We start from the raw sequence: 13,181 nt of genomic DNA, 5'->3' as shown, positions 1-13,181 counted from the left end.
ATTCACATTATAGGGGTCCCAGAAAGAGAAGAGAGAGAGAAAGGACCCGAGAAAATATTTGAAGAGATTATCATTGAAAATTTCCCTGACATGGGAAAGGAAATAGCCACCCAATTCCAGGCAGTGCAGAGAGTCCCATACAGGATAAACCAAGGAGAAACATGCCAAGACACACATTAATCAAACTGACAAAAATTAAACACAAAGAAAAATTATTAAAAGCAACAAGGGAAAAATGACAAATAACATACAAGGGAACTCGCATAAGGTTAACAGCTGACTTCTCAGCAGAAACTCTACAAGCCAGAAGGGAGTGGCGTGTATATTTAAAGTGATGAAAACGAAGAACGTACAACCAAGATTATTCTACCCGGCAAGGATCTCACTCAGATTCAATGGAGAAATCAAAAGCTTTACAGACAAGCAAAAGCTAAGAGATTACAGCAGCACCAAACCAGCTCTACAACAAATGCTAAAGGAACTTCTCTAAGTGGAAGACACAAGAGAAGAAAAGGATCTACAAAAACAAACCCAAAACAATTAAGAAAATGCCCATAGGAACATACATATCAATAATTACCTTAAACGTGAATAAATTAAGTGTTCCAACCAAAAGACATAGGCTTACTGAATGGATACAAAAACAAGACCCATATATACGCTGTCTAAAAGAGACCCACTTCAGACCTAGGGACACATACAGACTGAAAGTGAGGGGACGGAAAAAGATATTCGATGCAAATAGAGATCAAAAGAAAGCTGGAGGGCTTCCCTGGTGGCGCAGTGGTTATGAGTCTGCCTGCCGATGCAGGGGACACGGGTTCGTGCCCCGGTCTGGGAAGATCCCACATGTCGCGGAGCGTCTAGGCCCGTGAGCCATGGCCGCTGAGCCTGCGCGTCCGGAGCCTGTGCTCCGCAACGGGAGAGGCCACAACAGTGAGAGGCCGGCGTACCGCAAAAAAAAGAAAAAAAAAAGAGAAAGATAATTCTTAGGAATAGTAATAACAACAACAAAAAAATCCAGGTTCTTTAGCTGACAGGGCAAAAGCTAAAAACTCAGCATCTGTTATCTGCCTAGCAATGAATGGAAAAGACCCAAGGACCTGACCGTAGGCAACAATATTTCCCTAGGTCACCCTTTCTGTTGATTACTACCCTGTCTTATAAAAACACATAATTAAAGCAGCTGCATAGCACAGGGAGATCAGCTCGGTGCTTTGTGACCACCTAGAGAGGTGGGACAGGGAGGGTGGGAGACATAAGAGGGAAGAGATATGGGGACATATGTATAACTGATTCACTTTGTTATAAAGCAGAAACTAACACACCATTGTAAAGCAATTATACTCCAATAAAGATGTTAAACAAAACAAAACAAAAACACGTAATTACAGAGTTAGATGAAAAGCATATAGTCCGGCTCGTGCAAAGGGCATTATTGAACATTATTGAAAGTAATGTACGTTTTTCTTTTGCATATTCTTTTACATACCATTCTTCTGTTCTCTGGAAGCATATTTTTCCCTTTGAGGGGGAGGGAAGAATTGTTAGAGCACGAATGCAAAGAAAGGAAAAAGCAGATGATCAGCTTTTGATACCTTAAATACACTGAGTCTACAGAAAAGCAAGTCTTGAAATTTCAGCTTTGTAGAGGAAGACAAGATTTTCCAAATTCTTTTAAGCTGGTTGACATAGCATGAGCCAGATCTGGAGGGCTTAACAATTGAGTTTTGCAATAAGCCAGAAATAGAAGGAACTTGGGATGCAGTGCTACCTCTGAAGGGGAAGGTGGGCGAAGAGGGAAACCAGAAGAACTGAGCATTAGAGATTACTGAAGACAGAAAAGCCTAAATATAGTTAATCGGCAACTCTGTTTCTCCTTCTCCTTTCACTTCCCCATACATTGTGGTGGAAGGTCACGAGGAAGATTATATTAGTTAGAGAGTGCTCCAAAGCTACAAATTCTCTGCATATCCAAGTTGCAGTATATACACATTCACTGTGACTCCACTGCAGAAACTATTGGGAGAGGAGATCAATTGTTTGACTCCCTAAGAACTCACAAATACACCCTAACTCACTGGGCTTCAATAAATCTCTGAGTGTCAGGGTAGAATAAAAGTCTGTGTCTCCATATTCTAGAGGAATCAATCCAGCTTCAGACTCTTTTTGTCATTCTGTCCCACAAAGTTTTGAGGACTTTTGACACTGGGGCTGAGTTCCACTCAAGCCCAACATTAATTTTTATATGAAAGCACAGAGATTTTTGGGAGCCCTGTGCCTGAAACCATTCTGCACGGCCTTGCTGCAAGCCCACTCCCAAATCATACTAAGGTTCCATTCACCCATCTCTGCTGGTTACTGAGGCATAGCCTTTCTTTTACACCACTTTAAGGTGCTCAGCATTGCGGTTCTATCCCCTACTCATGAGTTTCTTGCCTGCTTTGTTGCTTATTACTCACTGGGGAAGTCACATGGGACCGAAGCAACCAACTTTCGAATAACTAGGACCCAGGTCGGGAATCTGATGATCAGAGATCAGGAACCAAACAGTTTGCCTTGGGGACTCTGGGGTGAGGAAGTGAGGATCTAGCCTTGGGGACCAGAAGGACCAAATGCCCCCACTGTTGTGTAGGGGACTGGGTCCTGGCCAGTCCCACTTTAGTTTATATCGTCATTGGCAAGTGCTTAAAACAACATTTTGGAGAATTTAGGAATGAGTAGCCGAATTCAACCAAATAACCAGATTTTTGAAGAGGTGACCAACAGGTTACCAAATACTTTTAAATACTCCTCTGCCATCCAGTTAGGAGTTGTCTTCACACTGTGGACAGCAGCTGAAGTTGAGGTCAATCCTAACCTTGGTTTTCTAACACTCATTCCATCAAGTTGATTATCTTTCTTTCTTAGACCTTGCTTATATAAAGCCTTACATTTTGGTACATATCCGCTGCATTGTTTTTAAGAAAATGGGATTTTGTTAATGAGTGGTGGGACAGGGTTACCTTGTTTGGCACGGTTGCTCATTGCACTTGCGAATCTGTGGCTCTGGCTTGGTTAAGTATTTGCATTTCTTATTGTCCACAATGCTGATATTTTTGTTCATGATTTTCGTACAAGACACTGTTGTCTTCCTTTCTCCTGAAAAGAGCAAAGAAACATAAAAAGAAATGTTATTTTAGGCCTCTATGCAATGGACTTATTGCATAGTCTTATATGCATGTTTATTCGAGGTATTCCTAGACTTGTAATTTTCATATTTTAAACAAATTTTAGGTTAGATCAATGAGGATGATATTTTTATAATTTATATAACAAAATGTAACTCTAGGCTTAAGGAAGATAATTTTTTTCTTGTTAGCAATTAAATGGCAAGTTTTATAATACAAAGGGATTATTGTGCATAAGTTGATAAGACGTCATTTAAAGATTTTTATAAAGGACTGTGCCATCTTTTAGCATTCAGTGGTGGAAAGCAGTATTTGTATGAAACCTTTGTGCACATAAACATGCATATAAACGTGTGCACATTTTACCATCTGGCTGTATATACCATCAGGGGGTAAGTTATGGGAAGCAAGCTTCTCTTGAATATAACTCAGACCTATATTGTTGTCACTTCTGGTAAAGACCCCAAGAATTCAAGAAACCCTCATTCCCTAATGATTATCCTGTTCTCTAAGAAAAGCCATGGGAGTTTTCCCATTTTCCACCAGCTTTCAGAAAACTGGCTTTTCCCCTTTCTCTGTATGCTGTATTCATTTTGCTTAGAGCCCTATAAGCACACTTGCTTGACAACACTTATTATTTCATCTTACACTGAAAAAGCCTACTACATATGTGCTGATTCTGTTTCTCTAAAAAAGTTTAAATATCTATATAGGATTTAATAATTTAATTTAACTTGTTTGACATTATAAAATAATTAAATCAGCCAATAATTTTAAAGCCATACAGGTCATGAAGGATTAAGAAAAAAAAAATCACAAGTCTTTTGGGTCACTATTGAAGGGCCCATTAGTTAGGAGCTTATGACTATCATGCAATGATAATTAGGAAGCTCAGAGCATTCATACTGGTCATGCCAAACAGGACAGCCTGGGCTTGTGGCAGAGAGGTCACTCTGTTCTTTAATTAACAGAGAAGGAGGCTGGCATCAAGAAAGGATGTAGAGAGAGAAAGAGAGAGAGCTACTTTGAATAACTTTTGAGTATCTTTTTTTTTGACTTGAGGGGGATTGGGAGAGACAGGGGTAACCAAGTGGAAGGCAAAAGAATAGAAACAGGTTCAGGATCTTTCCTTGATTACCCTCTCAACAACACTGAGCATAGTCCCATGACAACTTGTAGTATAAAAACATGACTATATCTACATACATATGTGGATTAACTAATAATTATATCTGTGGTCACTGCATGTCATGTTATTGAAAACATTTAGATCTTTAGTTCCATCTTCTAGCATAGGCAGCACAATGTTGGCTATATTATTTTCTATCTGGAGAATCCCAGAGTTCTGGAGCAACGCAATTTTTTCTATGGGAGCTCAAGACAGACAAGAGTGCCAAGCAGGTAAAAGGTCTTTTCCTTCGAGAGGGAAAAGGCATGCCTTCAACCAGGACTCTGTGGCACTCAGTGAAGGGTGCACCAATGGGCCAATAATGGGGAGGGCCTTGAGATGGACATCCAACCATAGATAAGTGAAAGGTACCCCCCAGGTGCTCCTTTCTCCACCGAGAAGCTGCCTTGGAACAAGGCTGCATGACTTGGCAAATGGAGCATGGGCTGGATTGCGGTCCCTGGGGCAAGGACTTAATGTGGAGTGCCAGCTGCCTAACTAATGCAACAGCCACGTCTCAGAGGTCCACTAGCCCGACCTGTGCAGCTCAAGCAGTCAGGTAAGCTTATGCTAATGTGTAGAGGAAAGGCAACCTTACAAGCCCCAGGCAAATGTTTAAGGGCTGTCCAGGCTATTCCTTGGTAGGTCAAGAAGGGTGGGGTGAGGCATTAGACTTAATCATAATAGTGTTCAATACCCATCAACTTCAAATAATTTTCAAATAAGCTGCTAGATAAGCAGAAATGACTTATGATGTCAATTTTTCTTCACAGAAGAAACTGGCTTTACTAGGTAGGAGTTACCTAAATGTGAAAATTTGGGAAGTTTTTGGTCAACTTCCACCTAGTTTCCTATGCCTCAGGTGCTCCTATATGACCTTTATGAGATAGGTGTAACACAAATTTTGTATAATGCTAGCATATGTAAGTATTATTTCTACATGACAATGATGCCTACCTAAAAGTAGGATTAAAATAAATGTTGCTTTTATGAAATATAAATATTAGTTTTAAAATCTAATTTAAAACCTCATAGTTATAAGACACTCTTTTATAGAATAGATGTAGTTGTCTAAACTAATTTAAATTTAATGCTTTTTGCCAACTACAGCACAAAAAGATGACAAACAGATAATATCCAGAGAGCCTTTGCTGAACTTCAGTGTAGCCACAGAATGAGTAACTCAGAGCTAATTACACTGCATTTTTTCCTTTACTCAGAAAATATCTAACCTTAGTTATGCTGGCCCAGAGGTAACATATTGAGCTTTTGAAAAAAAATCTTTTAATTATTGATATATCAAAAGAGATACAGGTACTGGCACCATTACAGGGAGCACCTTACTGGTGCTCTAAAAAAGTATGAAGGCATGTGAGTATGAATTGGAACATTTCCATCTACATTGTAGCAAAGACCCTCACATCATAAGTTTTTTGGCAGCTAGAAGAGGGATTAGCCCTACTTTTTAAAAATTTCATTGAACAAAGACAAAAGAATCAAGAAAAGAAATCTAATGCTCAGCTACAGGCACATTATGCCTATGAAAATACAACTAGGATCTTAAAGCCATACGGAAATGTTATTGTTTGATTTTTTTCTTTTATATAGTTTTATGTCCCAGCCAACACAGGAAATTTCCATTATAGCATCTAACAGCAGTATTTACAACGCATCCAGTACTGTAGAACCGAGGGATGAACAGAAAGTGATGAAGTAACTGGCCTTCTGCCTGAACCTTGAGTAGCTGCAAGCTGTTGACAGTGTATTATTTGCTTTATGGCAATTAATTTCATCTCTGGGTCATTCCCACTAAATCAGTATTGGGGAAGTCTGTTTTGAACATAATTACAAATAAAATACAATAACCATTATATATTCATCTTATTACCAAATTTGGGCAAAATCTGAAAAGAAGGGGTAATTTTTATTTACTGATTCTTTCTTTGTTCTCTGAAGACACTGAACAGAGTACATATTATGCTGTGTTCCTTCTTTTCCAATCTCAGTGATAAATTGATTTTTTTTCTATGCTCTGTATTTAACTCATGAAATGGAAAATTTTAATAAAACTATAGTCTACTCAGGTAGATCCCATTTCTAAAACCTGCATCATACATGTAGAAACAATCTGGGGAGTGGGTTCAGTGTTTTAATATGCATAACTGAAATTCTCTGTATGTTATGGGACATTTCAAACTTTTAAAAAAATTTTTACTTTTTAATTTTGAAATAATTGTATACTCACATCTACTTGTGAGAAATAATAAAGAGAATCTGAATACCCTTTTCCAGTTCCCCATAGTGGTAATGACTTGCAAAACTAGAGTACAGTATCACAACCAGCACACTGACATAGATATTGTCAAGATGTACAATATTTCCATCACCACAAAAATCCCTCCAGTTACCCTTTTAGAGCCACACCCACTTCCCCTACCATCCACCACTCAGTGAGTCCCGGCAGCTACTAACCTGTTCTCCATTCCTATAATATTTTCAAGAATGTTTTGAAAACTGTTATATACAGTGTATATACAGTGTATAACTTTTGGGGACTGACTTTTTTACTCTGCATGATCCCCTTGGAGGTACATCTTCATTGTTGTATCAATCATTTATTTCTTTCTACTGCCAACTAGTAACTCCTGCTGTGGATGGACCACAATTTGTACAACAATTCATCCAAATGTTTTACTAAAACTGGGGAAGTCTATAAGAAAGAGACTATATATAGTCATCTGTCTTTACATTCTTCTTTAAAAATTTTTACTTAATTATTTTCTATTGAACTAACAATGACTAGCAAGCAATTGAACCAAAAGTAAAAATACTTTAATGACGAAGAAGGTCTTTTTTCTGAGCACTTCTTAGAGTTACATAATGTCATGTCCTTTAATGTCATGTCATGTCCTTTAATTTTTAGCCATTCTTTTTACATTTCTATAAAACATTTTTTTCCCTCAAGGTTTGGGCTTAATATTAAAATGACAATTTCATTTTTTATTTTAATAAAAAATTGTATTTGGTATTGTTCATAACACTCAATAAACAATCCAATGTGATCTTGTCATTTCCATACACACAAATATTTTAATGTAATCCCCTAACCTTCAAGTTAAATTTAACTTGAGTGCTAGCATAACACTTAAGTACCTTCACGAATTACCTTCTTTCTACTTTTTTGGTCAAATAATTTCCCACAGCTTGATCCTCATATTTTTCACTCTACTAATAAACATTCTCACCAACCCCAGGGCCTTTGCAACTATGCATATCCCTGGAAGGCTTTTTACAATTCCCCATATCACTCTGTATGGTGTTTTTTTATTATCTAACCCCTACTAGGTGGATAGTAAATTTTCTAAAAACAGAAAGTACTCATCTTTGAATCATCCAGCAAAAGTGCAAGTACAGTCAGTATTGGTAAAGGAATCAACAAATGAAATATAAACATGTAATTCAAGCTCAAAGTACTTCCTGCACTAAGAGGTTCATCTCAACACTGTGTTTCCTAAGATGGTAAAAAATCATGTGCAAACTAAATGAATAATTATGGGAAATAATTATATATGGCAAATCTAATACATGGATTATTATTTAGGTGTTAAATTCAAGTTTATAAAGAGTTTACATTAATATAAACATTCCTATTAATTTAAGTAAAGAAAGCATCAATAGGATACAAAATGTCACTAAATATTACTAAAACAAAATAATGCAGAGAAGAGCAAAAATTTGGTGCGTTTTTTTTGGCTAATAACATTTACTTTGGTACATGCAAAGTGCCTGTGAAAGGGAAAAACAGGAAAAAACCCAGCACCCTTCATAAGATACAGGTATTGGTATACTGAAATACTTCCTCAATTTGGACCCCCAAACTTGGATGCCTCCTGAGAACCTGGTCATGGACAAGGAAAGCCATGTCTAGAAGATATCACAATACAAGGTTTACAGCATGAGAGTCATAAGCTAGCAGGATTTGGACTAATGTGAAGAATGTGGAATGCTGACTTATTTTTTTTCCCCTTCAAATTGTATCTATTCAGATTTCTTAAAAGCATGTTTAACTCTTCATTTATTTCAAAACACGTTATTAAATTTGGGGGCCTTCATTCAAGGTTTTATTTCATTAATTCATCTACTAGATAAAAGTCCTAGAGTAATGCAGTTACTGTATATAGTATGTGGAATGCTGACTCCACAAAAAACCCTCAGATATTATGGAATGATAGATCCCTGATCTATCATTGATCTGAAGACCAAGATCATTTCAAACAGTCTTTTATGTCAAAAAAATCCTTTATCCACTGACCCCTACTTCTGAGGTGCCAAAATAAATTTAAAACATCCCTTCAAAGATTTTTAGATATTTTAGAACACCAATGCAAAGTAAACATTTATTTCACAAATATGTTTTACGATGTTTGAAAATAAAAGGACTAATATCAATGGCCAATGCTGAAGTACAAAATGATATATCCATTCAAATTTTTCTGGAACTATGATTTGAATTTGACAAGATCGTGATGAAAAGTGTACAAGTTAAACTGCTGGAAAAATTTACTTGAGATCACCAGCATTACTAGATATTTTAAAGTAATATTTCTTCTAAAAGAAGAAGTTTTTATATCTTAGGCTTTTGTTATCTTGTAACAACTGGTATTAATAAATTAATAGAAATGCATAATCAGTTAACTCTTATTTGGGTAATTTTAAAACTTAGTTTGAGATACTGATGTAAAAGATATTGATAAAAATTTAGCTACTGGACATTAGGTATTTTTTTTAAATTTCTTTTTCCCACTTATTTCTGGAATGTGATGCCTTAAAATTGTATTCAAAAAAATAACATGTCAAACACTGAAATTTTATACTGCCCTGTGATACTTTATTTGCTCTTTCTTGCTTAATATTTCTGTGAAGTAGAATAGTTCTATTATTCCTCTTTGCTGCTGAAGATAAATTTTACATGAGTCTGTTTCCAATGTTCTGTGCTTTGAACTTACTCTCATCTAATTCATGAATATGCTGAAAGATTACAAAGCTCTTTCTGGCTATAAAATCGACGAAACGGAGTCAGAAATAATGCGATTCTTGAAACCTTGTCCATCCACTTTATTTATGAACTGCAAAGGAAAATAATATCCAAATGCCCAGAAATATTTTGGCATTGAAATGAATATACGTCCTATTAACATAGTCAGAGATAATTGAAAACTGTTGACTAAACACAATGGAACAGATTTGAGAGAGAAGGTTTATTCAAGTGCAAATCATATAGAGGTTGCTTATAATTAAGACTATTTTATAAAATAAGTCATTTGAAATAAAAGTAAGGACATATCTAAATTCTTATTTAACATATGAAATAAAACATCTCTTTGAATCCAAAGAAAATCTATGTAGGGTTCCTTTTTATCCACAGCCTCTCCAGCATTTATTGTTTGTAGATGGGAGTGTAAACGGGGACAGCCCCTATAGAAAACAGTATGGAAGTTCCTTAAAAAACTAAAAATAGAACTACCATATGACCCAGCAATCCCTCTACTGGGCATATACCCAGGGAAAACCATAATTCAAAAAGACACATGCACCCCAATGTTCATTGCAGCTCTATTTACAATAGCCAGGACATGGAAGCAACTTAAATGTCCATCAACAGAGGAATGGATAAAGAAGATGTGGTACATATATGCAGTGGAATATTAGCCATAAAAAGAAACAAAACTGGGTCATTTGTAGAGACGTGGATGGACCTAGAGACTGTCATACAGAGTGAAGTCAGAAAAACAAATATCGTATATTAACGCATATGTGTGGAATCCAGAAAAATGGTATAGATGATCTTATTTGTAAAGTATAAATGAGACACAGACGTAGAGAACGTATGGATACAGAGGGGAAAGGGGGGGTGGGAGGAACTGGGAGATTGGGACTGACACATATACACTATTGATACTATGTATAAAATAGATAACTGATGAGAACATACTGTATAGCACAGGGAACCCCTACTTAATGTACGGTGGGGACCTAAATGGGAAGGAAATCCCAAAAAGAGGGGATATAGGTATACATACAGCTGAGTCAGTTTGCTGTACAGTAGAAACTAACAACATTGTAAAGCAACTATACTCCAATAAAAATTAATTAAAAAAAAACAAATAAAACCTATGTAATCTCTAAGGGACATGCTATACATACTTTGTGGAAAGAAATGACACTAAACCCCTGAACTGCTCTTGAAGGAAGTATATAACATGGAGGAAAGAAGACTTGAACTCTGGAGTCCTGGATTCTAATCTTGGCTCCTCCCACATTGGGCCTGTGACCTTGGGAAGTCTCAATCTCTAATGCACTTCACTTTTCTCATGTTAATAATTATGAAGTTATGCTTAAGAATATCTAAAAGCCCTTCTGACCTTGAAACTAAAATAATTTACATTGAACCTCTATTTCTTAAGGCCTGACAATTAACAAAACATATTCTAGGTTGCAATTAATGTGATTTTGGAAAAAATTTTTAACCCTAAAAATTCGCTTGTTCAAACTGAAGACTGACAAGTTCTGTATGTTTACTTCCAAAGCTTTTACTAGACCACAATTATGGCAGAATGAAAAAAAAAATGAGTATAATAAAATTCACTGGGCAAACATTTTCCTGTCTAGAGTCTCAGATGTAAACAGATTTTAATGACTGCCTTTCAGTGCAATAACAGGAACCAGCAACCTTTTCATTGCTCCATTTCCAGATAACCCATCATGGAATGGCGGCTGAGTTATATTAAAGAAGAAAGTTCTAACTCTGTGGATCTTCACTTTAAATGTGTTTGTTTCTATTTGTGTTTTTGTTTTTTTATGGATAGGGGATGTGAATCAGAACCCCTTAAATGAAATGGGCCCTGACATCAGTAAGAAATGGGAGAAGCAGAGGAATAGGAATTTGGGTGTACAGGGGGTCATCAGCAGGAGAGGACTGAGGACACAGGATCCCAAGTCACATGGTGATAATGGGACCCCAGGGAAACATGGCCAATGAAAATTTCATTGTGCCAAGGGTGATTGCTACAAGCTTTTAAATTGTGAGTGACTAGAAATCCTTTTGTTATAATTACTCTGTACCCCTGGGAGCAAAGTATGCTCTTTATAATGTCTCCCTTCCCCTGCCCACCATGTTGCCTTTGCTCTGGTGACCCCAGAGCTCCAAGTGCTGCAGCAAAAGCTGTTCCTCCCCAGCCTCCAAACCTCTGGATGTTCCCGGTACCCTTTTCCTCTCTCCTGAGGACACTGTTTCTTGCTTCCTTTACCGCCGCCAGTGGGGTGGCCATTTTCTTGCTTACACCCCATACCTTTGCATCTAGAGAGCATGGGTGTCCATGCCCCTCGCTGTCACCACCAGACCATTCACCCTTCCTTCTTCCTAAACCTACAGCTTTGGAGCAGACTATGCAGTGCAGTCCCCTTCTTGCCGTAACCGAACACCAACCCCTGATTCAATCTCTGTTTTTACTCTAAGATTTTATCTCCTGGATTATTGTTCTATTTTCTAATACTGCTCCTAACACATTTTTTTGGTAATTATTACAGCCATTTGAATGATTCTTCCAACACTGAGGCCTCTCAGTTCCAGGCACACTTCTCTTCCCAAAGATCTGTACTTTCACTTCACTGAAGCCACTAACTCTCCTGGTCTTGTTATTACTAATAACTATATCCCCTCCATACTCTTAGCTCTATTTTCTGTCACCATCTCCTGTATTTCCAGCCCTCTCCCTTAAGTACCCTGAGTCCAAAAGTTCTTTAACTCCACCAGGCCCTAAAATCCATTAGTGCTACCACCTTTTCACTGTCTTTCAAAGTCCTTTGTATTTTTAGTTTCCTCCTTATACAACTAAATCCCATGGCCAATCATTTTCAACTCCTTACATACAACCTCAGGTCAAGCGGATTCTCCATTTGTTTTATTATACTCACACGGCAATTCCAAAACTTGTACCACAAGTGCATCTGTATGCTGTACATAGCTGGAGGGTAAGTATCATTATGATATGTATGTCAAGCTAAATTCATGACTGTCAACTTCAAGTGGACCATCAATGCTACCATAAAGTCAAAATACATGTACCATTTCATTCATTCTCTCACTCTCTTAAGTGACCACTTCACATCTCCTCTCTTTTCAAAATTCTCATATCTCCTTTCTCACCTTTAATAGCAGCAAAATGGCCTTTACTGATAAAATAGATGCAACCAAAAGAGTACCACCACAAGTTTCCAACATCTGCTTCTGTTCAAAATACTGTATTTTCTCCTGTTACTAGTGATGGGCTCTCCATATTTCTATCCAAAGCCAACTATTCCATTCCATCCATCCTGCCAACTTAAGGATATCGCTCCAGAAATTTTTTGCTCTCTCCTTTGCACCACTAGTTTTCTGTTCTATTCTAGAAAACTCACATTGGGAAATCATCATGTATAATTTCCCCTATTAAAAACAACAAACTCTTTGATTCATATTCCCTTCCAGCTAATGCCACATTTCTCTGCTTTCTTGTTTCAACAAAATTTCCTGTTACCTTTAGTCCTTTCTTCAATTCATCACATGCTATTTTCTCTTGAATTCACTCCACTTAGTCTTTTGAGCCAAATCATTAAAAGTAATTTTGACAGAGTCATCATTGACCTCTATGTTTCAAATATAAAAATATAATATCTTTTGAAATACAATAAATATATTTGAATGTAACAGTCAATTTCAATGCACATTATTTTTGACTTATTAGCAGCTTTTGATACAGTTGATCATTCTCTCTTTCTTGTAATAAATACTTTCTCACTTGCCT

General features: G+C 37.0%; 1 protein-coding gene across 1 annotated transcript in view; it reads right to left on the bottom strand.

Moving 5' to 3' along the window:
- Positions 1 to 13,181, bottom strand: part of ADAMTS19 (ADAM metallopeptidase with thrombospondin type 1 motif 19) — a 272,394-nt gene that overhangs the window by 20,372 nt on the left and 238,841 nt on the right. Inside the window, exon 19 of the mRNA XM_029216811.1 lies at positions 3,006 to 3,141. Within this exon, the coding sequence (XP_029072644.1) occupies positions 3,006 to 3,141 (136 nt within the window). The remainder of the gene's footprint in view (positions 1 to 3,005; positions 3,142 to 13,181) is intronic.

Source organism: Monodon monoceros, unplaced genomic scaffold (assembly GCF_005190385.1).
Source record: "Monodon monoceros isolate NGI ecotype Baffin Bay Population unplaced genomic scaffold, NGI_Narwhal_1 Super_Scaffold_12, whole genome shotgun sequence".
Lineage (NCBI taxonomy): Eukaryota > Metazoa > Chordata > Mammalia > Artiodactyla > Monodontidae > Monodon > Monodon monoceros.
This window is presented reverse-complemented; position numbering and strand designations above follow the sequence as displayed.